General features: G+C 38.6%; 3 protein-coding genes and 1 long non-coding RNA gene across 6 annotated transcripts in view; 3 read left to right on the forward strand and 1 right to left on the reverse strand.

The window, feature by feature from the left end:
• Positions 1-26,154, reverse strand: part of LOC144001900 (uncharacterized) — a 49,372-nt gene that overhangs the window by 6,371 nt on the left and 16,847 nt on the right. The window contains exons 2-4 of one of the 3 annotated variants that reach the window (XR_013278626.1): positions 23,264-23,349; positions 415-595; positions 171-286 (exon numbers count right to left, since the gene is read on the reverse strand). This is a non-coding gene — a long non-coding RNA (uncharacterized LOC144001900). Of the gene's footprint in view, positions 1-170; positions 287-414; positions 596-4,264; positions 4,481-23,011; positions 23,198-23,263; positions 23,350-26,154 lie in introns of those variants that run through there. The other 2 variants (XR_013278628.1, XR_013278627.1) reach the window with 2 other exon arrangements.
• On the forward strand, positions 65-5,373 carry LOC144001898 (solute carrier family 2, facilitated glucose transporter member 11-like). Its single transcript, XM_077496531.1, has 12 exons — positions 65-103; positions 196-294; positions 360-520; positions 600-724; positions 917-1,046; positions 1,218-1,366; positions 1,428-1,615; positions 2,093-2,203; positions 4,348-4,449; positions 4,535-4,610; positions 4,898-5,025; positions 5,106-5,373. The coding sequence occupies exons 1-12, from the start codon at positions 65-67 to the stop codon at positions 5,316-5,318; spliced, it is 1,521 nt and encodes a 506-aa protein (XP_077352657.1). The 3' UTR covers positions 5,319-5,373.
• On the forward strand, positions 7,802-14,024 carry LOC144002750 (solute carrier family 2, facilitated glucose transporter member 11-like). The gene is given in 12 exon segments (XM_077498241.1): positions 7,802-7,827; positions 8,143-8,278; positions 8,344-8,504; positions 8,584-8,708; positions 9,087-9,216; positions 9,388-9,536; positions 9,608-9,795; positions 10,555-10,665; positions 11,738-11,839; positions 11,924-11,999; positions 13,075-13,202; positions 13,283-14,024. Coding segments are annotated over 12 exon segments (1,548 nt in total). The 3' UTR covers positions 13,499-14,024.
• On the forward strand, positions 14,877-24,265 carry nt5c2l1 (5'-nucleotidase, cytosolic II, like 1). Its single transcript, XM_077496530.1, has 18 exons — positions 14,877-15,037; positions 16,543-16,616; positions 17,082-17,199; positions 17,292-17,387; positions 17,455-17,546; positions 18,761-18,818; positions 18,913-19,006; positions 19,099-19,152; positions 20,365-20,448; positions 20,522-20,557; positions 21,048-21,155; positions 21,375-21,441; positions 21,536-21,706; positions 21,788-21,839; positions 22,054-22,114; positions 23,654-23,830; positions 23,907-23,989; positions 24,066-24,265. Exons 1-18 carry the CDS (start codon positions 14,979-14,981, stop codon positions 24,085-24,087), a joined length of 1,506 nt encoding a protein of 501 aa, XP_077352656.1. The 5' UTR covers positions 14,877-14,978; the 3' UTR covers positions 24,088-24,265.

Consider the following 26,154-nt stretch of genomic DNA (forward strand, 5'->3'; position numbering starts at 1 on the left):
CAGGGCAGCTTTCTGAAGGTGGAACACCAGATTACTCAGCAGTCAGTGATTCATCAGGTTGGCCATGAAGAGACCAACGATGCTACAGCACCTAACACTCCTGGTAGGTCCTCATTCCTTTTTTCCTAATGGAATTTTATGTTGTGTATATTAAAAAGGTCAAAATGCACCTTCCTCCATGCTGTTTCTTTACAGTTGGACTGTCCTCTTGTCATCGCTGTCATTTTCATCTCGGGCATCGGCGGGACGTTCCAATACGGGTTCGGAATATCTTCGATGACGGCCGCTTCCGTTGTAAGTCCAACATGTTTGGATGAAAGGTATTGATCGTCAGGTAATTTTCCAAGTGCTAATTGCAGCACATCAGGAAGCTGGTGAACCAAACATGCATACAGAGATACGATGTCTACCTACAAGACTGGCAGCTTTCGCTCATCTGGTCCTTCACCGTCTCCATCTTTTGCATCGGGGGCTTGCTGGGCTCGCTCCTGGCAGCTCCGTGCCTCTCGGCCGTTGGCAGGTGAGAGCGCAAATTAAGGCTTCGCTTTCACGATGACACTTGGCATTCATGCAGCTCTGTGTTTTCCCATCCCATCTAGGAGAAAATGTTTTTGGTTAAACAATTTCGTGGCTATAACGGGCGCTGTGCTGATGCTCGTGAGCCAAGTCGCCATGTCCTTTGAGATGATCATGGTGGCACGACTTCTTTACGGTATCAATGCAGGTGAGAAGAAAAAGCATACACAAAAAACGATTTTTAAAGCGCAAGTCAACACAAACAGTTTCTTTAATACGTTCTATGAAGCCCTACGAGTCTAAACACGATGTCACGACTCATGCAGGAGTAATGTTTGTTCCCAGTTGAAGCCATTCTTTGGTCACAAACATCTAAAATGTTCTGTTTGTGTACTTGCAGGAATCGGTCTCTCTGTTCAAGTCTTGTACGTTGTTGAATGCACCCCAAAGATTCTGCAAGGGATGGTGGGGGTCACCATCGCCACCTTCCTTGCCATGGGGAAGTTGAGCGGGCAGATTTTGGGGCTCAGGTGAGAATAAGTGCACACATGCCATCCCTTTAATGCGCTGCTCAGGCTGGGCTGCAGCTCACCTGTGACCCAAATGAGGATAAGTGTGACAGAAAACGGATGGAAATCGCGGCCACACAATCACATGTTGGCGCTCAGATTGATGCTAACTCATAGACACTCCCCTTGCAGAGAGTTACTGGGCTCGGAGGATAGATGGCCCTGGCTGCTCGGCTTCAGTGGCTTCGCCGCTCTGTTTCAGCTCGTCACCCTCCCCTTCCTGCCCGAATCTCCCAAATACCTGCTGCTCAACCGAGGAGACCGGCAGGCCTGCGATAAAGGTGCGTTCGGAATCACATACTGCGTGTCGGGTACGCCAAAGTCATGTCACGGCCGCTTTAGCTTTGGCGAGGCTTTGGGGCAACAAGGACCACAGCGGGGAGGTGGAGGAGATGCTGGAGGAGAAAGCTGCACTCAAGAACATCCAGATTCACTCTGTGATGGAGCTGCTTCGGGAAAGAAGCGTTCGCTGGCAGCTGGCCACCGTCGCCGTGACCTTCTCCTCGCTGCAACTTTGTGGCCTTACCGCAGTGAGTAACGTCATGTAAAGAACTAAAACAGGGGTGACCAACCTTCCAATAAATTCGACCACATAGGTCGTTTTGAAAAGGTGGCAAATTACGACCAAGTGTTACGTATTTTAGTTTAGCGACCTCTAGTGGCGATGTTCAATAGTGCAAAAATACTAAGGAGGGTTTCAAATCCGCTCCGTCTGGTCCAAAGACGAGTGCTTATTATGGGAATGCTGAAAGCATCCCACATATGTTATTCGGATTTTTATTCTCCTCGCTTTTTTTGCAGAGAAACAACTCCGACAAAATGCTTCCGATTTTCAAATATCAACTTAAATGTTGATCCATTTCAAGCAATCATTAGAGATACAGTACTTGTCAATGCTTAAGCTGTCTCGAAATGTTTCATAAGAGTTTATAATTTTTTTTTGCGGGGGTTATGAAGTGGCTTGTATGAACACGTAAATAAACCTACTTTGTTACGCTTTACTGCAGGTGTACTTCTATTCTTACGAAGTGTTTCGTGCAGCAGGCATTCACGAATCCCAGCTCGGATACGCCACTTTGGGAACGGGGACGAGTGAAATGACCTTCTCGCTAGTGTGTGTAAGTGCAACCTCATCACTATTCTGTGTATACAATTGCAGTGTGTTAAGATACATGCAATGACATCATTACATAAAGTATGCAGGGGGAGCAAACCACGGACATACTAGAACATTTGCAAAACAGTGCCCCCTGCCCATTTGTTTAATTCACCTTGCAGTTGTAAGTAAACTTTGTCAACAAACACTAGTAATGTTTGAACAGCATTATCTCTGTCTTATGAAGTAAAAAGCTGCTTTTTGCTCATTTTAAAAGAGCTAATATCTGCTGATTATATATTGGCTTAGGCCCGAGGTATTATTTCATATGGTAGCGAGAAATGACCCTGCAATTGTATTCTGTGAATTCATGTTAAGAGTTTTACAAGTTTCGGCTGTGGGAGGACATGAAGGTTGTGACGTTTCTTAAACCTGTACCGCAACTTAAGAGTGTTGTTTCACTTGTCCTGGGGCGCTTTTCAACTGCGAAATATGAAAAGTGCTCACGTCCACAGGAGAAGAGGCACGAGGCCAACGGCCATATTTGAGGGTTGCTTACGTTGACAGCAGGATCTGTATAACCAGAAGATTGTGCACCTGCCCGTCTTGTCCCACCTAAGCGAATATGGCCCTTAATGAAGCTACTCACGTGCATTTTTTTTCAGCCGCTTATTTTTAAGTGTAATGTTGATGAGTTTGAATGATATTAACTCATTCACTGCCTTTGACAAGTATACTTGTCAATTGTATTTTTTAGAGCGGTGCTAAATGGGGGCGAATCTGAGCATGCTCCACTGTAAATATCAAACTTGGAAACAACTTTACTGATGCCCAACCACCGGTAGATGACATCATTGCCGAATTTTATAGGAAATAAACACAGTTTCAGAGTCCATGGGAGAAATGGCTGTATTTTGGCAAACCTACATTTTTCTGCTGTCAATTATAAAAGAACGGGACGGGACAAAAAGTAGGGAGTCTATTCTGTTATTTGGTAGATTCGGTTTATATATAATTATTGAATGGAATATCACGTGAGTATTGTAAATGTAAAAATTTTCTATAATGACTGGCAGTGAATGAGTTAAACTGTTTTGGGTTCATAGTTGGTGGCATATTTACGGTGTAAACTATTACTATAAGCAATAAATATTATAAAAAAAATTTTTAAAAGGAAGGCAGCAATTGTTCACGTTTTTAACTATTGGCGGCAGGTCTTGGTTAACAGGTTAACTGTAATGTCTTTCACAGACACTACAAAGGACAGAGAGAACACAAAAAACTGAATTACAAAGATGCCAATTTCATTATTGAATCACCACTAGACCACCATTAGATATGTAACGTAAGTCCAAATTCACAAGGCTGGGTCCTCCTAAGGCCGAATTTGTCGGCCGCATGACGTCACTTCCGGCACGACTCGTCAACAGACTTACACATGAATGGAGTGTTCGTCAATGCACTACCGAAAAGCAACATTGACATTCCAAAAACAAAACAAAAAACAAACAAACAAACATGGACATTCAATTCATATGTAAGTCCGTGCGTGCTGCTAGCAAGCGGCAACACTTCCTCCTGACCGCTCATCAGCTGACAAACATTGACCAATCAGGAGCTAGCAAACTTTAGGTAAATGCAAGTGAATGAGAACAACAGATTAAACATATCAGTTTAGCTACTTGTATATAAAAAAAAAATACAAAAATGTGTAAATAATAATTCTAGAAACATAAATATATAAGTAATATATATATATATATATATATATATATATATATATATATATATATATATATATATATATATATATATATATATATATATATATATATATATATATATATAACAAATCTTACTCATTTCTGAACCTTACAGATATAAAAGGTCATCTGATGGATATGCCCCTAATTCACATTAGTCAATTCGTAAACGTGGTTTGTTGACAGATGAAATCTTTCAACACCAATCTGCATCCATATCATTCACAGTCTCTTTTATGAACTATATTCATGCTTTTGGATGGAAAGCAGCACACAGAAAAGCCCAAGCCAACACGTTAGAACCGAGAGGCAGTATTGTAACAACAGCCCCACCTTGTGGTAGTTTCTGTGTAATGTTTGTCCTCCAATACTGTCGGCACTTTGCTGTGTGCTGATACTGCAGTTCATCATCATTGAGAGTACAGGAAAGAAGGTGCTCCTCGTCACAGGATATGCGGCCATGACCGTTATTCTCACCCTCCTCACCATCACGCTGTATTTTCAGGTGAGCCACACCAAAACTGGGATTTCTGCATCTTCAGACATTCAAAGCAAAAGCGACAACTGACACATCTTTGATTCTCACCTAGTCAAACATCTCCTGGTTATCGTACTGCAGCATGGCCCTCATTTTCATCTTCCTCGCCACTTTTTCCAGTGGGCCAGGTAAGTTTTTTTCATTTAGCTAAGAAAGGGATTCAGCGTGAGTGTTACTATGTGAAATGACACGTCACTTTTCGTTAGGAGCTTCATTTTGACAAAGGTATTACTTTGCCGCCATCTTGACTGTAGCTAGCTCTAATGCTAAAGTCAATGTAACAGCCCATTGACATCCCATTCGCATTGACTTCAGAAGTGATATTCCTTCAGTACTGCATATTCACAGATGAATAACACAGGTAACATAATACTCATAGGCACAAATTTGTGTTCATGTGTTCTTGCGCGTATAGGCGGAGTCATACCTCCTCTTCCGGGTGTCATTTTCAGTCAGGCATTCAAAGCGAGTGCATACACTGTCGGCTGCGCCATCAACTGGGCGGGCATGTTTATAGTGGGGATGATCTTCACAATCTTAGTGGTGAGCTCATTCATGTGTTCGTGGATATGCAGAATGGGATCGCAAATTCACCCACGATGCAATTTGCTTCCCTTTTACAGGATCATCTGAAATCCTTTTGCTTTCTCATTTTCTTGTTTGTGTGCTTGACTTCTGGGCTGTTTGTGTACTTCAACGTGCCCGAGACGAAGAATAAAACTGCTCTGGAGATCGCTGATGACTTTGAAAGGATGCACGGCAAGTTGGGAAGGTGGAAGTGGGGCAAACGGGATGACAAGCTTGAAGTCTGTCAAACTTACGAGACCAAATTTTAGCTTCAGCTCAAAACTGAAATCTCAAAGATAAAAAGGGAGATTAGTTTACGGTATTCTTTTTTACAGAAGTTGTTTATTATGATGATAATTATTTCTTAATGTTGTGTATAACTTTTCGCTTTATTAAGAATGCTTGAACTTCCCATTGTCCTAAAGTTGTTTTTTATTTGATTGTTGTTGAAACTTTTTTTTTTTTTTTAAATTTCAGGCTACAAACTGCATAAAAACAATTTCATTTATCAGCCACTGTTAATTATTCAATATACTTATGTAGTTAATAAATTGTCACATGATATCACAGGACAGAGGACAATGGGATCTCTTCTTGTTTAAAAGTTAGTATTTAAAATCATCAACACAGGAACAAGCTGTGGCACTGTTACGTGTTTTAATATCATTCAACGGTAAATCTTGAATATGGCTGAAGAAGGAAACCAGCTTCTTTTTGGTTAGCATTTTGCCATCAGTTTAAAACAAAGATGATTGCAATTGCTTATTTATACTTTTGACAAATTCTTAAAATAACTTTGATCAATGTTTGTATTAGACCAAAATATACTTGTTGTTATTGATGAAACACATTATTGGGTATGTACATGTACGCAGCATGTTTTACATGAGGTTTGATATTTTTACTTGACAAATTTCTTGTTCCGTTGGCACATTTTTCAATAAAACAATAAATGTGATTTTTATTCCATTTTGTCTCCCAATGTGTTACTGTGATTCATGTAAGGGAACATTAAATACCTTTGTTGTTGTAGTTGACTGCAACAGTATGCGATTGTAACCTATGCATATTTTGACTTTGGTTAAATATAGTGGTAGACCAATATGTTTTTTTTCCCCAAGGTTGATACCAATTATTAGCCATCTTGAAAAGTGAAATAAAAACTTACATAATAGCTCCCTCTTGTTTTCTACAGTGAATAAAATCTTGCAAAAATTCTAAATATCTGAAATGTTAGTTTTACTTATCTTAGCTTGAATTTCAAACAAGGGCTCAGTAGCATCTCTTCTCAAGTTAACTGAAAATGTAAATAAATGTGTTTGGATCCTTCAAAAACATTGATCGAACGTTCAGGAGCGAATGTATCATGACTTTTTATTGTAGTCTGTAGATTTTAAGATACATTTTGAAGCTCTGGATGACGGAGTTGCTGGCCTGCGAGCCACCACAGCGGGCGCAAAGTCTGTTCCCGTTTTAGTAAATGTAAATGCAGTGATGTGTGCTGGCCAATAGATGGCACTGCAGCCTCTAGGGACCGGGGGCTTCTGGGCTTGTCAGAGAGTGTTGAGAAGGGAGTCTAATAAATAAAGTACTACTGACTTTAAAGTGTCATCAGATTAAACAAGGATTTGTGTTTTGTGCCAAGTAGACTGACATGGCATACTATATTTATTTTTTTGTGCTGATTTTAGTTGAAATTTGCTGAAAATCCCTTTTTTTCTTCAGCCGCAGCACCCAAAGATGTAAAAGAGGAGTATAGGCGTTGATTATAAATAGATGAATGAAAACACTTTACTATAATAGTAATTTATGGCAGGTGACTACTGCTGACTACTGACTTAGAATGGATGGATGGGTTTTTATTTTCCATTAAACTACAAGTTACTACTTCATAATTATTAGTAATACTACTACTATTACTAGTAATTAATAGTTAATTACTATGTAATTAACACCAAGCCCCCTTGAACTGTGGAGATGCACAGAGGAACAGTGGCAATAATCCGACAAACAAACACACACACACTTCTCAGACAGCTACTACAGACAGTGAATCGATCTGATTGGTTGTGACTAAGTAAAGGATTAAAGATTGACATCACAAAGCTCCTGACATCACATAGCTGTCACATAACTTAAAACCAGTTGAAACTAGATGTTACATCAATTCCATGACCTCAGTTCAAATGACCAAGTAAAGGATTAAAGTTTCTTGACATCACATTGCTCCTGACATCACATAGCTTAAAACTAGTTCAAACTAGATGCTGTTAAACTACAAGTTACTACTTGATAATTATTAGTAATACTACTACTATTACTAGTAATTAATAGTTAATTACTATGTAATTTTCACATAATTTATCCTTCAATTTCCTTCATAAGCATTCAGCTATTAGCATTCAGCTTTCAGCATTCCCACACAATTTCTCCAGAAATTGCACTGTTATGCAAATAGAAATTGCATAACATAATTGTTAATTTTGTAATTGATTTAAAAACACGGAACCCGTTGAAAGGCATACTTCAAGAAATAGGAGTAAAAAAATTATTTTTCACTTCTGTCTCTGCTTCTACTTCAACCTGACGCAAATATTGCCAAATATTGCCTTGGCACTCACAAGTTTATTTTATGAGCAAACACAAACACGTGCAAAGACAGGCATAAAAAAAAAGTGTCAATTGCTTTTGAATAAAAGTATCGCCTCAGTCCAGAAACGACTTATGGTAATTTTTACGACTGTTTGTCAAAATGCTTCTGAAGATTATCCTCAGATGGTTTTTGTTTGTAGTTTGCGCACAGTATTTAAGTTTAACAAGTTTTTCTAGATCTTTGTTTAATTTGTAAATGGCAGTCAAATAAGGTTTTAGTACAGCCCGTATAAGTGTTTATCAAGGCAATTATATAAACACATGCACGTGTGCCATAGGAGCTTTTTTAAATTGACGGGACGGTTAACATCAGATTAGACAGCAGTCAGTGATTCATCAGGTTGGTCGTGAACAGAACAACGATGCTACAGCACCTAAGACTCCTGGTAGGCCCTCATTCCTGTTTTCCTAATGTAATTTTATGTTGTGTATATTCAAAAGGTCAAAATGCACCTTCCTCCATGCTTTTCCTTTGTAGTTGGACTGTCCTCTTGTCATCGCTGTCATTTTCATCTCGGGCATCGGCGGGACGTTCCAATACGGGTTCGGAATATCTTCGATGACGGCCGCTTCCGTTGTAAGTCCAACATGTTTGGATGAAAGGTATTGATCGTCAGGTAATTTTCCAAGTGCTAATTGCAGCACATCAGGAAGCTGGTGAACCAAACATGCATACAGAGATACGATGTCTACCTACAAGACTGGCAGCTTTCGCTCATCTGGTCCTTCACCGTCTCCATTTTTTGCATCGGGGGCTTGCTGGGCTCGCTCCTGGCAGCTCCGTGCCTCTCGGCCGTTGGCAGGTTAGAGCGCAAATTAAGGCTTCGCTTTCACGATGACACTTGGCATTCATGCAGCTCTGTGTTTTCCCATCCCATCTAGGAGAAAATGTTTTTGGTTAAACAATTTCGTGGCTATAACGGGCGCTGTGCTGATGCTCGTGAGCCAAGTAGCCATGTCCTTTGAGATGATCATGGTGGCACGACTTCTTTACGGTATCAATGCAGGTGAGAAGAAAAAGCAGACACAAAAAAACGATTTTTAAAGCGCAAGTCAACACAAACATTTTCTTTAATACGTTCTATGAATCCCTACGAGTCTAAACACGATAGTCTGATTAATATTGCTTTTTGTGGAATATGAATAAAGCAGCAAAATCCAGCCATTTTTACCCATCTCAGGGAGCGGCCATTTTGTGACATGCTGTTGACTGACTGGTGATTCCATACTTTTTGCTAGGGGTTGTATTAGGAATAGAATCGTCACTCGGGTGACAAGTGAGACTATTTCTTTTTCTTTTTTAATTCCCTGCTCAATCTGCTTTATTTCTCTTTTGTTGCCATTCTTTGGTCACAAACATAAATGTTCTGTTTGTGTACTTGCAGGAATCGGTCTCTCTGTTCAAGTCTTGTACGTTGTTGAATGCACCCCAAAGATTCTGCAAGGGATGGTGGGGGTCACCATCGCCACCTTCCTTGCCATGGGGAAGTTGAGCGGGCAGATTTTGGGGCTCAGGTGAGAATAAGTGCACACATGCCATCCCTTTAATGCGCTGCTCAGGCTGGGCTGCAGCTCACCTGTGACCCTAATAAGGATAAGTTTGACAGAAAACGGATGGAAATCGCGGCCACACAATCACATGTTGGCGCTCAGATTGATGCTAACTCATAGACACTCCCCTTGCAGAGAGTTACTGGGCTCGGAGGATAGATGGCCCTGGCTGCTCGGCTTCAGTGGCTTCGCCGCTCTGTTTCAGCTCGTCACCCTCCCCTTCCTGCCCGAATCTCCCAAATACCTGCTGCTCAACCGAGGAGACCGGCAGGCCTGCGATAAAGGTGCGTTCGGAATCACATACTGCGTGTCGGGTACGCCAAAGTCACGTCTCCGTCACGTCACGGCCGCTTAGCTATGGCGAGGCTTTGGGGCAACAAGGACCACAGCAGGGAGGTGGAGAAGATGCTGGAGGAGAAAGCTGCGGTCGAGAACATCCGAAGTCGCTCTGTGATGGAGCTGCTTCGGGAAAGAAGCTTGCGCTGGCAGCTGGTCACCGTCGTCGTGACCTTCTCCTCGCTGCAACTTTGCGGCCTTAACGCAGTGAGTAACGTCATGTAAAGAAATAAAACAGGGGTGACCAACCTTTTTGAAACTGAAAAGACAGTCCTCCAATAAATACCACCACTTAGATGGCCCTGGTAGGTCCCTGAACTCTTTGTTAGAATTTTAAAACAAAGATGTCTACTGACTAAATAATAACAAAAAAAAAAAAACTCTAGTAATATTTTGTAAATCTTAAAAAATATTAAATAAACACATGAGTTACAATAAAAAATAAATAAAAAAATCAAAGAGTTGAAGTTTGGATTCTTTTTACATTTTAATGCAAATATCTTCCCTTTTAGTGAAAACTGACATTAATTTCATGCAATTTTAAGAGAAAATGCTATATTGGGATATAGAAGTCATTCTTTAAAATTAGCTGTCATTGATCGATTCACTGTCTTGGTATTGGTAACTAATCAAGAGTTGATAACTTAAATTAGTATCAAACATCCCTAAAAAAACAAACAAACAAACAAACAAAAAAAACAAAAAAAAACAATGAATACCGAAACCTTGAAATAAGGCAGGGTATTGGTCCGATACCGATATCTAGTATCAGCACTGAGCTATGCCTAGTTTAAATGTTGATCCATTTCAAGCATCATTCAAGACATACAGTACCTGTTTATGCTTAAGCTGTCTCGTATCCCCAGAAATGTTGCATAAGATTCAATACATTTTTTTTTTGCGGGGGTTATGAAGTGGCTTGTATGAACACGTTAAGTAAACCTATCTTGTTACTTTTTACTGCAGGTGTACTTCTACTCTTACGAAGTGTTTCGTGCAGCAGGCATTCACGAATCCCAGCTCGGATACGCCACTTTGGGAACGGGGATGAGTCAATTGACCTTCTCGCTAGTGTGTGTAAGTGCCACCTCATCACTATCCTGTGTGTACAATCGCAGTGCGTTAAGATACTGTCAGGAGTCGACGTGGTGAGGGACCCAAACGCAGGCGAAGCAGGGCACGAGGGCAGACGTGTCGTCAAGGAGGGATTCTATTAATAAAACAAAAGCAGTAGGCAAATACGGAACTGATCAAAAACAAATAAACTCGGGGCAGACAAGTAACGATTATGCAAAGACATGAAGGTTGTGACATTTTTTAAACCTGTATCCCAACTAAGTGTGATGTTTCACTTCTCCTGGGACGCTTTTCAACTGCGAATTATGAAAAGTGCTCAAGTCGACGGGAGAAGAGGCACGAAGCCAACGGCCATATTTTGAGGGTTTTTTATGTTGACAGCAGGATTTGTGCAACCAGAAAATTGTGCACCTGCCGTTTTGTCCCACCTGAGCACATGGGAGGAATATGGCCCTTCATGTAGCTACATGCATTGCATTTTTTTCAGCCACTTATTTTTAAGGGTAATGTTGATGAGTTTGAATGATATTAAACTGTTTTGGGTTCATTGTTGGTGGCATATTTACGGTGTAAATTATTACTATAGGCAATATTTTTTTTTCTTTTTTTTAAAGGAAGGCAGCAGTTGTTCACATTTTCTCTATTGCCGTCAGAGCTTGGTTAACACACACACAAAAAAAGGCAAAAAATGAATTACAAAGATGCCATTAAACAATTCTAGAAACATACATGTATAAGTAAATATATATATTTAACAAATCTTACTCATGTTTTAACCTTACAGATATAAAATGCAATCTGATGGATATGCCCCTAATTCACATTAGTCAATTCGTAAACGTGGTTTGTTGACAGATGAAATCTTTCAACATCAATCTGCATCCATACCACTCACGGTCTCTTTTATGAACTATAGTCATCTTTTTGGATACAAAGCAGCACACAGAAAGGCTCAAGCCAACACGTTAGAACCGAGAGGCAGTATTGTAATAACAGCCCCACCTTGTGGTAGTTTCTGTGTAATGTTTGTCCTCCAATACTGTCTGCACTTTGCTGTGTGCTGATACTGCAGTTCATCATCATTGAGAGTACAGGAAAGAAGGTGCTCCTCGTCACAGGATATGCGGCCATGACCGTTATTCTCACCCTCCTCACCATCACGCTGTATTTTCAGGTGAGTCAAACCAAAACTGGGATTTCTGCATCTTCAAACATCAAAGCAAAAGCGACAACTGACACATCTTTGATTCTCACCTAGTCAAACATCTCCTGGTTATCGTACTGCAGCATGGCCCTCATTTTCATCTTCCTCGCCTCTTTTTCCAGTGGGCCAAGTAAGTTTTTCACTTAGCTAAGAAAGGGATTAGCTTGAGAGTAAATTGGGCGGGTGTAGCTTATATAGTGTCCTGTGATACTATGTGAAATGACATGTCACTTTTAGTTAGCTCAGGAGCTTCATTTTGACAAAGGTATTACTTTGCCGCCATCTTGACTGTAAATCTAAGCGCGCAACTAAAATAATTGCACAAACTGTAAATGTAAATACAAGACATGCTTCGTTTTTAAAACATCGCTAGCGCTAATGCTAAAGTCAGTGTAAAATCCCATTGACATCGATTTCAGAAGTGATATTCCTTCAATAGTGCATATTTATGGGGAGAGATTTGTATTGATTTTCACGTGTTTTTCAGATGCCCAAATATATCCGCGATTTTCACGTCTTTAAATGTCGTGTGTGCATTTTCCATGACTTTTGCTTGCGAGTTGTCTAAAGTGTGTTTGTGGATCGTCGCGCAGGCGCATTTATTTTTAAGATAAACATCATCCTGTTTGAGATTTTCACCCACACAAGCCCTCAGATATTCACGTGTCTCAGGCGCGTTCCTCCTCCGTCCACAGGGAGGCAGTGTTGCCGTTTCAATTGAACGAGAAGGAGCCGTTTCTCGTTTAAAATTTTAAACAAGAAGTGGCTCGTTCTCGTTCAATTGAGACAGCAACACTGCCTCCCTGTGGACGGAGGAGGAACGGGCCTGAGACACGTGAAAATCTGAGGGCTTGTTTGTGTGAAAATCTGGAAAACAGCGTGATGTTTTGGTCTCAAAAATATATGCACGTGCACGACGATCCACAAACGCACTTTTGAAAACTCGCAAGCATAAATCATGGAAAATGCACACACGTTTAGAAGCACGTGAAAATCGCAGATATATTTGTGCATCTGAAAAAACACGTGAAAATCAAGAAAAATTTTGTGGATCTATAAAACATGTGAAAATCACAAATTTATTTGTGTGAATATTTTTTGGACAAATCTCTCCCCATACATATTCACATATGAATAACACATACAGGTAATATAACAATACTCACAAGGCACAAATTTGTGGTCATGTGTTCTTGCCCGTATAGGCGGAGTCATAGCTCCACTTCCGGGTGTCATTTTCACTCAGGCGTTCAAAGCGAGTGCATACACTGTCGGCTGCGCCATCAACTGGACGGGCATGTTTATAGTGGGGATGATCTTCACAATCTTAGTGGTGAGCTCATTCATGTCTTCGTGGATATGCAGATTGGGATCGCAAATTCACCCACTATGCAATTTGCTTCCCTTTTACAGGATCATCTGAAATCCTTTTGCTTTCTCATTTTCTTGTCGGTGTGTTTGACTTCTGGGCTGTTTGTGTACTTCATCGTGCCCGAGACGAAGAATAAAACTGCTCTGGAGATCGCTGATGACTTTGAAAGGATGCAAGTCAAGTTGGGAAGGCGGAAGTGGTGGAAACGGAATCAGAAGCCACTTGACGTCTTTCACATTTACGAGACCAAACTTTAGCTTTAGCTCAAAACTCAAATCTCAAAGATAAAGATAAAAGGGAGATTAGTTTACGGCATTCTTTTTTGCACGACTTGTTTATTATTATTATCTTAATGATATTTATATATAACTTTTCGCCATATTATGGATGCTTGAACTTCCCATTGTCCTTAAGTTGTCTACATATTGCTTTGTTATTTGATTGTTGTTGTCCGAAACACTTTTTTCCCCCTTCAGGCTACAAGTACAAACACAGCATAAAAACAATTTCATTTATCAGCCACTATTAATTTTTCAATATATTTATGTAGTTAATAAATTGTCACATTATATCACAGGACAGAGGACAATAGGAACTCTTCTTGTTTAAAAGTTAGTATTTAAAATCATCAACACAGGAACAACCTGTGGCACTGTTATGTGTTTTAATATCATTCAACGGTAAATCTTCAATATTGCTGAAGAAGGAAACCAGTTTCTTGTTTTTTTGGTTAGCATTTTGCCATCAATGTAAAACAAAGATGATTGCAATTGCTTATTTATACTTTCAACAAATTATTAACTAACTTTTATAAACGTTTGTATTAGACCAAAATATGCTTGTTGTTATTGAGGAAACACATTTTTGAGTATGTGCATTTACACAGCATGTTTTACATGAGGTTTGATATTTTTACTTTGGCAAATTTCTTGTCCAGTTGGCACATTTTTCAATAAACCATGTCTTTTAGTCTGCTTTTCTTTGCATATATGTGATACCGTGATTCATGTAAGGGAACATTAAATGCCTTTGTTGTTGTAGTTGACTGGAACACTGTGACCTTATCATGCGGGACCTCATCATGCTTAACCAATTGGACAAACAACAGACCATCTTGAAGTCCGTTGTTTGCAGGACAAACTTGATTCTTCAAAATTGGCCATGCATATTTAGACTTTGGTTAAAATATAGAGATACATCCTGTTTTTTTTTTTTCTTCTTTTTCTTTTTCCCCAGGGCTGATACCGATTATTAGTCATCTTAAAAAAATTAATTAAAAACTTAATAGCTCCCTCTTGTTTTCTACAGTAAATAAAAAATCTTGCAAAATTTCTAAATATCTGAAATGTTAGTTTTACTTATCTTAGCTTTAATTTCAAACAAGGGATCAGTAGCATCTCTTCTCAAGTTAACTGAAAATGTAAATAAATAGTTTCCTGAAGTTTTAAATTGATCTATGATTCTTCAAAAAGGCAAACTCGGGAGCCTCTCAAGGGTGCAAACGGGGGGGTTTGCAAGTGCGTGTGCCCGTCTGATAACACAATCGGCGTGACAATCTGTAAGGCCGCATACCTCTCGACGGCAGTAAACAAACCATATGAGGGAGGAGTTGCGGCATTCTCCAATTTACGTCACTTGGATCATTTAAATGTGGACTGAGGTCAAGCCCGAGAGAAGTCGCATCCCTCGTCAACAACACAACAAGCTGACTTTTGGCTGTCGGCAATTTTAGACGCCATGGACACAGAAAGTTGTTCCTGTGATGACTCCAAGGGGACCAGAAGCAATGGACAAAAGTGAGTTTGACATTTTTGGAGAGTTTCTTTACTCTGACTGAGCATAACATGAATAATCCAATCATTCCCTTCAGTTATCTACTGCCATGCTCTTAAAGGGTTATCTGTCATCAGCTTATACCCAAGCCATGAGTTGTGCTCTTCAACATTTTGGAGAAAGATCCTCAGGGCTCAAATAAGTGTGCGTGTTAAATATTCATAGCCACCTTATATGTACGATCCGGAGGCTGAAACTTGGACCACCCTGGTCCCCGACGGGGTAAACACAACAGTCTTTCTTGACTATATGTGACTGTCAGTCAATTGAGGCGAGGCCGAAAATGCTGAGGAGATGATAAAAGGGTATTGTCTCCACCCAAGAAAAAAAAACTGCGGGCGGTCATAAGGCTACAAGAACAACTCGAAATATGAGATGTTACAAATCAATTTCACACTTATATTAATAGCTGTTTGATTTGCAGGCAGTTTTTATTCAGTCTGTCAGACTTTTCCGCTTTAGGGCACTACCTAAAGCATACATTCAAATCACAATAAAAGGGGAAATAGCACTGAAAATCTTTGTGCTCGGACTGTGCAGTTAATTGAAATTCAATTACAATTTCAACTATTACACTCCACAATTACAAAAACAGTATAATCTTAAAAAAAAAAAAAGAAAAAAAAAAAGATTATTAATACAATTTTTCGAGTTGTTTAAATGTATACATTTACATCTTTTTAAAATTTTTAAATAACTCATTGAATAAATTTTGTTTCATCCAAAAGGAACTTGCATAATTACAGTGTTTCAAAGAATCTTATTTGTCTTAATATTTTTATTAGTTTTTTTTTTTACATTTAAACATTTTCTTGTTTTGTATCAAAAAAATAAATGATCGTCCTACTGCACAGTGGACATGCTGCACTCCAACTTCAAGTTTTTGCCAACATAAATAAATAAATATATATTAGTATAATTTTATATTATAAATTCTGTTTGGTCCAATAGGAACTTAAATAATTATAGTGTTTCTATTTTTTTAATTGGGCCTAATATTTTTATTGTTTGCCAACATAAATAAATGTACATATATTATTATAAATATATATTATTATAAATTCTGTTTGATCCAAAAAGAACTTAAATAATTATACTGTTTCTATTGTTTTTAATTGGTCCTAATATTTGTATTTTTTGCCAACATAAATAAATAAATGTACGTAAATTATTATAAATATATATTATAAATTCAGTTCAGTGCAAAAGGAAATTTATGCTTCTATTTTTTTTTTTTTTTTTCTTAATATTTTTATATTTTAAAACATTTTCTTGTTTTGTACAAAAAAAAAAACAACTGCCAAAATAATTGTGATTATTATTTTTTCCATAATCGAGCAGCCTTATGGGCTAACCTAAAATCCTGGCATACTTTCCCAAGTCATCCTTGTGACAATTCATCTCAGCAAATCTCGTACTGTCACGCTGACTAACTTCATCTACTGGATGTCCTTGTGTTCCGTCACAGGATTTTTGTCAATAGAAGCTTGACGCTGGAAAACATCAAATGTTACGGCTTCGACATGGACTACACGCTGGCAAGTAAGTGCAGGCACGCCTCCCAAAAACCTTCCGTGATTAAATAGTATTCAACTTACGATTATAGTGACCACAATTATCACGGTTATCTGTATTATCACAATTAAAGTTATTTACTACTATAGTGGTACCTAGTTGTAAGCAAAAAATAAATAAAAAATACAATTGAGTAACTAGCTAGCAGCAATGGCTACGGCAGCAGCAAATTTCCCAGCAAAAGGCAGTTTGGAAGATTACGAATTGCTGTTTAAGTGCTTCTAGTTTATTTCCACTCCCAACTGAAGTTTACAGTAAAACTAAACATAAGACAAAGAATGATACGCTCACTGATTTAACTTGCTCTTGCTACGCCTACTAGCTTAATGCTAACACAATGCAACACCCATAGATAGGCCTTTCATGCCTTTGTGCGCAAAATGTGTTAAGATGAAATTATCATGCTGTTGTCTTTGTGTGTTCTTATCATAGTGTACAAGTCTCCGGACTATGAGAGCCTGGGGTTCGAGCTCATAAGGGACAGGATGGTGTCTGTCGGCTACCCTCATGAGATCCTGCGCTACACGTACGACCCGAGCTTTCCCACAAGGTTGGTTTTCCACTAAAACAACATTCTCAGTTGTGATTGGCTCAAATTGACACACATCACTGCCACCAATAATGTCTCACGCCAACACTCAGGGGCTTGGTGATCGACACCACATACGGCAACCTCCTGAAAGTGGACTCCAACGGCAACATTCTAGTTTGCAGTCACGGCTTTTGGTTCCTCAAAGGGTAATGTGAAAACAAATGGCAGCGGGTTTTCCAACAATGACCCGTCCTATTTGTTTGTGCCTTAAAGCGACGAGATTCACCGCTATTACCCCAACAAGTTCATCCAGAGAGACGACACGGACCGTTTCTACATTCTCAACACGCTCTTCAACCTTTCAGGTGTCCCATTTATGACTTTTTCATAGTAGTGTCGTAGTACTCTGGTTCATCAAAACATGAGGCTGTACTTTATATATAGTATAGGAATGGCAAGATTTGCAAGGTCATTTCTTTTTTTTTTAGTTGCATACTGAAGACATTTGGGTTTTTAATTTTAACAACTCAGGACAGAGTATCTTTTGTTTGAACCCACCCACTTTTTGAGTGAAAATTATAAAAATTGTATTTGCTGTAAAAGGCGAAGTCAACCATGAACATTTCTTGGCAATATTGTTATATGTCAGTAATCTTAACATGAAATTCTGATTAATATCACATTTGTGGAACAGGAGTTATGAGGCAAAATCCAGCCATTTTTATCCACCTTAGAGGGCGGCCATTTTGCTACTTACTGTCGACAGAAGAGAACATCACAGTTGCTCAGGGCTCAGGCAACAACCAATCACAGCTCACCTGTTTTCTGGAGCTGATCTGTGATTGGTAGTTACCTCTGAGCAACTGTGATGTGATTTTCACTCGACAGCAAGTGACAAAATGGCCGCCTTCTGATACTGATTAAAAACTGCTGGATGTTGCTACTTAACTCATATTCCACAAACGCAATATTAACCAGAATACTGTCGACTAGTGGGGCTGCATAGAACGTTTTTTTTTCTTTTTTTCGGGGGCTTGACTTCTTCTTTAAGCGAACATGAAGACCAGAGATCTGTCTAGGGGAGAACAACAAACCATTTTGAAGCTGAGAGAAGATGGAAAATAGCCAATACAACAATTTGGAAAGTCCTGAAAACAACGAACAGGTCGGCCAAGGGTATCAATACAAACAGCAGCTGTGAAGCTGAAACACTGAAAGACTGAAACAGTCAGTGACATCACTGGTATTGCACTGTTTGAATGTTTTTAAATAAAGTTTTATGGACTGATGAGACTAAACGTAGAACAATGCCCATTTAAGCCACTGTAAAATTATGTGCGGTTTCTTATGTGGACACTTGATGAACATGTCAGAAGACTCACATATGATTGCTCCACAATCTTGTGTGTGTGTGTATATGTATGTCCATGTTTATGTTCCAGGGAACTATACGACCTGGCTGCCCCCGTCTGCCTGACGCAAATCTGTACATAGTATCATTTGCTATTACTCCAAAAATGTGTTTGGACAAACAATCACCTACCTCTAACTAAACAGCGCCTTCTATTTTTCTTTGCAGAGACGTATCTCTATTCTTGCCTTGTGGACTTCTTCACCAAATGTAACCGATACAAACCGTGAGCATGCCCTTTTGATTGACCTCCTTGCTCGACCATCTTTTTTTTTTGCAAACCAAAATGAAAGAGAACACAACTTTCCAACCCCCCCCAGCGTGCTAAAAGGTTACCACCACGGCGACCTGTTCATGTCATGCAGAAGCATGTTCCAGGATGTTCGAGACGCGATGGACTTCATTCACGACACGGTAACCTTTACACAACAATTATGTTTTGTTTTGTTTTGTTTTTCCACTCAAATGGATAGTAAGACGAAGTTACATTCTCTTTGTTTGTGCAGGGCATCCTCAAAGACCAGACCATCAAGAATATTGATAAATATATTGTTCAAGACGTGAGTAATAAAATAAAAAATAAAATAAAAATGAAAACACAGTGTACAGTGGTAGAATAGATAATACCGGTTATAAATTAATGTTCTAACTACTCTGCAATGCCGATGTTTTTGTCCATTACATTGGAATTTGTCGTGCCCCACATTAAACTTTTCGTTTTTGAAATTTGTTTTTTTTTCTCCACACTTGTTTTTAATTTAACTTATTTTTTATTATTATTATTTTTATTTATTATTATTATTATTATTATTACCCAGCAGCAATAACAACTTCTTCTTTTTTTTTTTTTTTTTTACCAGCTAAGGGGCGGCCATTTTGCCACTTGTCGACTGAAAATGACATCACAGTTGCTCAGCTAACGACCAATGACCAATCATGGCTCACCTGTTTTCTGAGTTTGGTCATGTGACAATTGCAAGCTGAAAGCCTTGCGCAACTATGATGTCATTTTCAGTCAACAGCAAGTGGCAAATTGGCCGCCCCTTAGATGGATAAAAACAGCTGAATTTTGCTGCTTAATTAATATTCCACAAACTCACTTGCTCCCAAAAATGTATAAATACATTCTATTTCAAATGTTTTAGGTGTCTCAAAGACATATTTATACTATTTTTTTTATGCTAGGGCAAAGAGAAGGCTTTGATGCAGCCTCTCAACTGCAGTGAACGAGTGAAAAAAAAAATGGTAGTAATTACAAAAACGGCCAGCAGGTGGCAGTAGAGTATAAGAGATCAACCAGGGCCATTGTTGAAACAAGCTGTTTCCCCACAATTCTAAACAGATTTGTGAATAATGATGAAACTTAGCTATATTTTAATGCTAATTGTTGCAAAACGGAAAGAGATAGAAATATACTTTTTTTTCCTGATGAAAGAAGAAACTCTAATCTAATCTTTCTTTTGGTAGGTTCCATTTTTTTTTTATAGCAAAAGAACACAATATTCTGTGGGGCTTGCAAAATCAGACAAAATCCAGTTAAACAGCCGGGAGCAAAGGGGGTTGCTTCAGTGAAAATGACAGGGACTCTGGGAGTAATCAAAATACAGTGTTTAGACTGGTGGGCGTGCATAGAACTTATTATTGTGAAGAATATTTCTAACTTGACTTCCCCTTAATCAAGACACTGGCTAGTGAGCCAGTACACAATAAAACAATAATTTGATTCAAAGCAATAAAGCAACCTACTAAATATTTAAACATTTTTCTTACAGCCCAGTATTATTGCGCTCTTGACCCGGATTAAAAAGGTGGCCAAGGTTTTTCTTGCGACCAACAGTGACTACAGCTACACTGAGGTAGGCCTCCAAAAAAATACTTAGGACAACGATGACTAACAATGACTCTGAAATTCTTCCTCTCTTCATCAAGGCCGTAATGACATACCTTCTTGAAAACGGTGCCAAGGTAAGGCTTGAATATGTACAAAAATTGATAAGGAACAAGGTCGTAATCGTCAAATGTCAACATAAAGCAAATAGCAAATGACGTTGTTAATAGGAATAAAGAGGCCTAGAATGAAATCCACTGATATAAAATTTTTCTAATAGTATCCTTGTGGTTTTTAATGTGAGGATTGATAACAAAAATTTAAAAGATTGACATAAAAATGATAAAATAATAAACAGAATTGTGGGGGTGATTGGATTCTCTTTTAAAACTGGGCCAGAGTCCATTATGTTTGAAATAAACACATGCAAATCCACTTGGTAAGGTTAGCACCAATGCTAATGCTAATGCGACAAGCTGTATCCTGACAAGTCTACCAATAAAAGCTCAACTAGGTGCAGTATTGGCTCTATGGCTACAAAATAGAGGGGCTTTTCGAAAAGTATGTAACATGGCCTAAAGGTTTTTACTTTGAGCTCTTGCTTAACTTTTTTTCGCCCCACGGCAGTCTGGAGATTCCCCAGCGTCGTGGCGCTCTTTCTTTGACCTCATCGTTGTGGATACGAGGAAGCCGCTGTTTTTCGCTGGGGGCACGGTGCTAAGACAAGTCGACACGGTATGAAGACATTCCTGCTTTTTGACGCCGTACATCATCGGTCCATTTAACAACTACATTTCAAATAGAGATCAATTCAATTTTGAGTAACCCTTGCATAATTTCAGTTCACTATCACAAATACTCCTTTTCACGTATTTTTTCCCCTCAAAAAGCCCCGTACAATAGGAAAGTAGTACATTGCATTCATGTAAACAAGCTACCGTATTTGGGATACAGAACACAGGGAAACTTCGGATCGGGACGTACACCGGCGCACTCCAGCATGGAACCGTGTACTCCGGAGGTGAGACTAACCAGGACTTGCTATTTTCAATTGTCACTCAAGCAGCTCTTGTCAGTCTGTGTATATTGACTTTGGATAACTTTTATGGCCCCAGGCTCGTCGGACATTGTGACCCACTTGTTGGACATCAAAGGTAAAGACATCCTCTACGTAGGGGATCACATCTTTGGCGACATCCTCAAGTCGAAGAAGCGCCAAGGTTGGAAAACGTTCCTCGTAGTTCCAGAGCTCACCAAAGAGCTACGAGTGTGGGAGGACAAGAAAAGTAGGACGCGCTCCTATTTTTGTTCTCGCAATTAATCTGTGATGTGAGTTTTTTATGTTGTTGTTTTTTTTTTTTCCTCAGAATGGTTTGAAGAACTGAAAGGGCTCGACATCTTCCTAGCTGAGATTTACAAGTACGTAAAGGCCTTTTAGGGTGACATTTCTGGATGGACCAAAAATCCACTCGTGTTAACTGAATTTCACCTTCGCTAAACATTTGATTGTCCAACTGTTAAGCGTTTCAGTACTTTTTACACAACTAGTACCCGAAAGGCAAAATCGCTAACAGGTGTTTAATCCGTGAATGGAGCAATGCATTTCCTAGTTCAATTAGAATTTTGCATGCAGGCACCTGGATAGTGCGAGTGATGACGTTCCTGACATCAGCAGCATTCAGACCAGAATGAAGGTAAGGTGCTGTACACGGAATATCACACGACTGTATTGTATTAGGTTAGATACATTTTTCCCTAAATGTCTACAATTATTCAAACCATGACATAATATGCATATAATGTCTGCCTGGCTAAGGAAAGAAATCTTTCATTTGAATCTTCACCATCCTCGTGCAAGCAACCTCCAAAGAATGAAAAGAGTTGACAACACATCTTTAACTAATTAAATCAGTTCTGTCATTTCTGCACATATTGAAAAGAAAACCATGTAATTACAAGTTGCTGTGATTGTAATTTAATTATGATAAAATATAAATATAATAATTATAATCTCTTTAGTGAAGGTGTAATTTTATTTGATTTTTAGGTATACTCAAATGAGTTGATATTTTTTTAATAAAAGAAAAAAGACTAACTTTGTTTAGTGAAAAGCATAAACGGTCATTTGTGACCTTTTTTTGTTTGTTTGTTTGTTTTTTTAACATTCAAATAAAAAGAAATGTAATGGCCACTTTCTTGTTATACTTTGTAAAGTATTTTTATTTTTTTTAAGATTAAAAAAACCTCTTAGAATATAAAAATTCTGGGGAAAGGAACACGTCATAATGTTTTTTCGACCGTAAACTAAAAAACAAACAAAACAAAACAAAAAAAACTGCAAAAACAAATTGCTCTTTTAGAAAAATACTGACAAAATTTGTCTAATGAAAAGCATTTCTCTACATTTTGTGATTTAAAAAAAAATAATCTAAAACAAAAAACAAACAAAAAAAATCTCACAAATTGTATCTAATAAAAATCAGCTCCAAATTTAGTGATTTTTTGTCATCTTAAGACACAAAATGCTTTATTTTTTTGCATAAGAAGAAACAAAAATCTTATTTGTATATCTGTTTAATTAAAACCATGTAACACTGGATTGGGTGAGAGATACGTTTTGAATAAATGAAGACTAAATTGTGTTCTTCAAAGGCTGGATGTGTATTAATCAACCACTACTAGGTTAAAATGATAGAAATAATCAATATCAAACATAAACACAATATAACACAACACAACTGTGCAACATACAGTTCGGAGAAGTTTACAGTCAGCATCTGGAATAACATGATGAAAAATGTTTTTTTGTTTTTTTTTTAAAATGTAAATTTCATCATACTCACCAAAGAGGCTGCTCTGATGAACCAATCACAGGACTGAATATGATGATGTCATCATGAGGAGAACTCTGATTCTGGTTCTGAAGGCCCTGTGGAGATTAGATTGACATGGCAACAGAGTGTGAATGAAATCTGGAAGAAAATTCTAAAGTCCACATACATGTACTCAAAACAGTGCCGCAAAGGAAAACACATAAAATAAAAATAGATTGCTGGGAATAAATTAATTCAATTTAATAGAAAAAAAAAAAAAAAAAAAGAGGTAGAATTTTGGTTTCAAATGTAGGTCAGTGTTTCTTATAGTGTTTAGGCCTTGCTTTTCCTGCAACTGACTTGCACGAGACAAATGATGAAATTGATGAGGATTTGATTGTCTGCGTGCCCCCAACTCAGATTCTGACCACCTGGATGGACATGTCTTACGGCCGGATGGGCAGCCTACTTCGCAGCGGCTCCAGACAGACGCTGTTTGCCAGCCAGCTCATGCGCTACGCCGACCTCTATGCGGCCAGCTGCTTCAGCCTGCTGCACTACCCCCTCAATTACCTCTTCATGGCTCCTCCCGTGCTGGTCAGTCCTCCTTTAATGTAACGGAAGTACAAAGCAGGCCTTTCCTCCCACAAACGTCAGGTGTCGCTCTTCCCAGATGCCCCACGAGGCCCCTGCGCTCAACTCGGCTGACTTTCCTTCGACGCCGCTCAACAACTGTCAGTGTGAGCAGGCACTAAGGTAGCGTTTGTTTGTTTTGTTTCTTTAAAATATCAGTAAAAGTACAATTGTGGATATTATTTTGTCTCAAATACAGCGTTAAAAACAAAGGAACATGAGAAGGACACTTTCTAAAGAGCCGGTGCATGAAGACTTGCCATGTTGGAATGGTTTGGCAGTCATGAGGAGACAACATGTTGCCTAAGTGTACGGCTCCCCCAGCTGGATGGGAGTTGCGATGCACCCTCTATTGAGTAATACTGGTGCAGCTCAATAAAGTGTCAGTATGGTAGAAAAGATTGTTTGGTGGTTAATTTACCCCCTTTTGTTATGTACTTAAAAATTGAGTAGAACACACTCTTGTGCCTGTGGCAAAACCGCAATTGAGACTAATGTTTAAAGGAATACTTAACTCATTGAGCCATTTTCAACAGTAAAGTTAATAGTTTGTCCAGAATTTGATAGCATCATTATTTTTAATTAACTATTAATACCTTTAAAAGCTGATTTTTTCCCCCCACTTGCTGTCGACTGACAATGACATCACCAGTGCTGCAGCAGTAGGTAACGACCAATCATGCCTCACCCGTTTTCTGGGTTTGTCAAAAAGAGCCATGATTGGTCGTGAATCTACTTCTTCACTCAGCACAGGTGATGTCATTTTCAGTTGACAGCAAGTGGAAAATTTTGTTTTTAAAACTATTAATTGTACATAAAAAATAATGATAGTTTTTACTGCTGAAAATGTCTCAATTTGTTATTCATTGGTTGTCCACTGGATGGCGGTAAATCACCTCTGAAGCAAACCTGCCCATCAATATGATCTCACATACACATACATTAGCACAGGCGCATACGCTACAAGTATAGTATACTGTGTGAGCGAGTTAGTAGAGCATATAGTAAAATGTAATGCATAAATACTGTATATGCTACTAATATCACTGTTTTCTTTTTAACATTTTCAGCTAAAATGTTTTGTTTTTTACATTTCACACAGTGAAGTCAATATACAAAGGTGTTGCGTTATAATTGCTATCACTAAAATACACTAATTTAGTAAATTCTTAATTAGGGTAAATAGTGTATGGGAAAAACATATAGGCCATACTGTAAATATACAACAAGGCTGTGAAAAACAAAAAGTACATGGAACCGAGTGTGCCACTTGACAAGCTATTCTTACGTTTCTGTGCTATTCAGCTGTTTGTAACTTTAAAATGTCATGTCAGGACAGTCACAAAAAATGAGGCTCACCTGTAGAATTTGTTCCTGTTCTGTTCCACTCCGCTAGGCAATACAGGTCACTTTCAAATAGTTTAAAACTAAATGAAGAGGAAGTTCGTTTCTACCTACAGTGGACTCTGGAAGCTAATGCTAAAAACACTAGAACGACTTGCGCTAACGTTAGCCGGAGTGTTTTTGCTAGCTGTGTTGCATTCAAGGCAATACAGTGTTCCCTCGTTTTCCGCTGGGGTTAGGTTCCAAAAAAAATACCCGCAAAAAATGAAATCCGCGAAGTAGCTAGCTTTCTGTTTTACATTTACTAGAAATGTTTTAAGGCTCTAAAACCCCTCGCCCCACAGTTTAGACACTTTTCTCATCGAGGCATTTACGTTTTCTTACATTTCTCTAAATAAACTAAACAGAGTTGAACAAAACTATTTCATTGTTTGACTTCAAAACTAGTTATCCATCCATTTGTGTTCATCTAATACTATGCCAATTACATTTGTTCTCAAAGTTTTAAGGCTTCTCTAAGGGAAATGACAATTACAATGTGACGCCCCAAAAAAACAGATATACAGATGGAAAGACGGGCGGAGACGTTCCCATTTTTTTTTTTTTTTTTTTTCACATGCGCTTCAAAACTTCACCAGACGAGTTTGGAGAGCTGGTTGAGTGCTCATATGGAATGTGTCTCATCTGCGGAAGTCACCACCGCGCGTGTGAAAGTTTGCGTGATCAAAATAATAATGGCGGGAACCATACAAATAATTATCATGACGATTATAAAAAGGAGTTAGTGTCCAAAGAGGTCACAGCAGCAGCTGTGGGTGAGGATGCTGACATTTTCATAGAGATTCTGAAAGCGGTTGGTGGCTAAATACAAGCAAAGTAAGCTTAATATTTTAATACTAATCTATTTAAAGGTGGATTCATTAAGTGGGCACTTTTATCGGAAC

The sequence above is a fragment of the Festucalex cinctus genome, chromosome 15 (genome assembly GCF_051991245.1).
Source record: "Festucalex cinctus isolate MCC-2025b chromosome 15, RoL_Fcin_1.0, whole genome shotgun sequence".
NCBI classification, from domain to species: domain Eukaryota; kingdom Metazoa; phylum Chordata; class Actinopteri; order Syngnathiformes; family Syngnathidae; genus Festucalex; species Festucalex cinctus.

Coding starts and splice junctions, on each gene's coding strand:
- LOC144001898 (XM_077496531.1), top strand. CDS start 65: ATGAAGAGACCAACGATGCTACAGCACCTAACACTCCTG. Junction 1,616..2,092: donor AACTTTGTGGCCTTACCGCA/GTGAGTAACGTC, acceptor GCTTTACTGCAG/GTGTACTTCTATTCTTACGA. Junction 4,611..4,897: donor CACTTTTTCCAGTGGGCCAG/GTAAGTTTTTTT, acceptor TTGCGCGTATAG/GCGGAGTCATACCTCCTCTT.
- nt5c2l1 (XM_077496530.1), top strand. CDS start 14,979: ATGGACACAGAAAGTTGTTCCTGTGATGACTCCAAGGGGACCAGAAGC. Junction 19,007..19,098: donor TGGACTTCATTCACGACACG/GTAACCTTTACA, acceptor TTGTTTGTGCAG/GGCATCCTCAAAGACCAGAC. Junction 23,990..24,065: donor CAGTGTGAGCAGGCACTAAG/GTAGCGTTTGTT, acceptor TCTCAAATACAG/CGTTAAAAACAAAGGAACAT.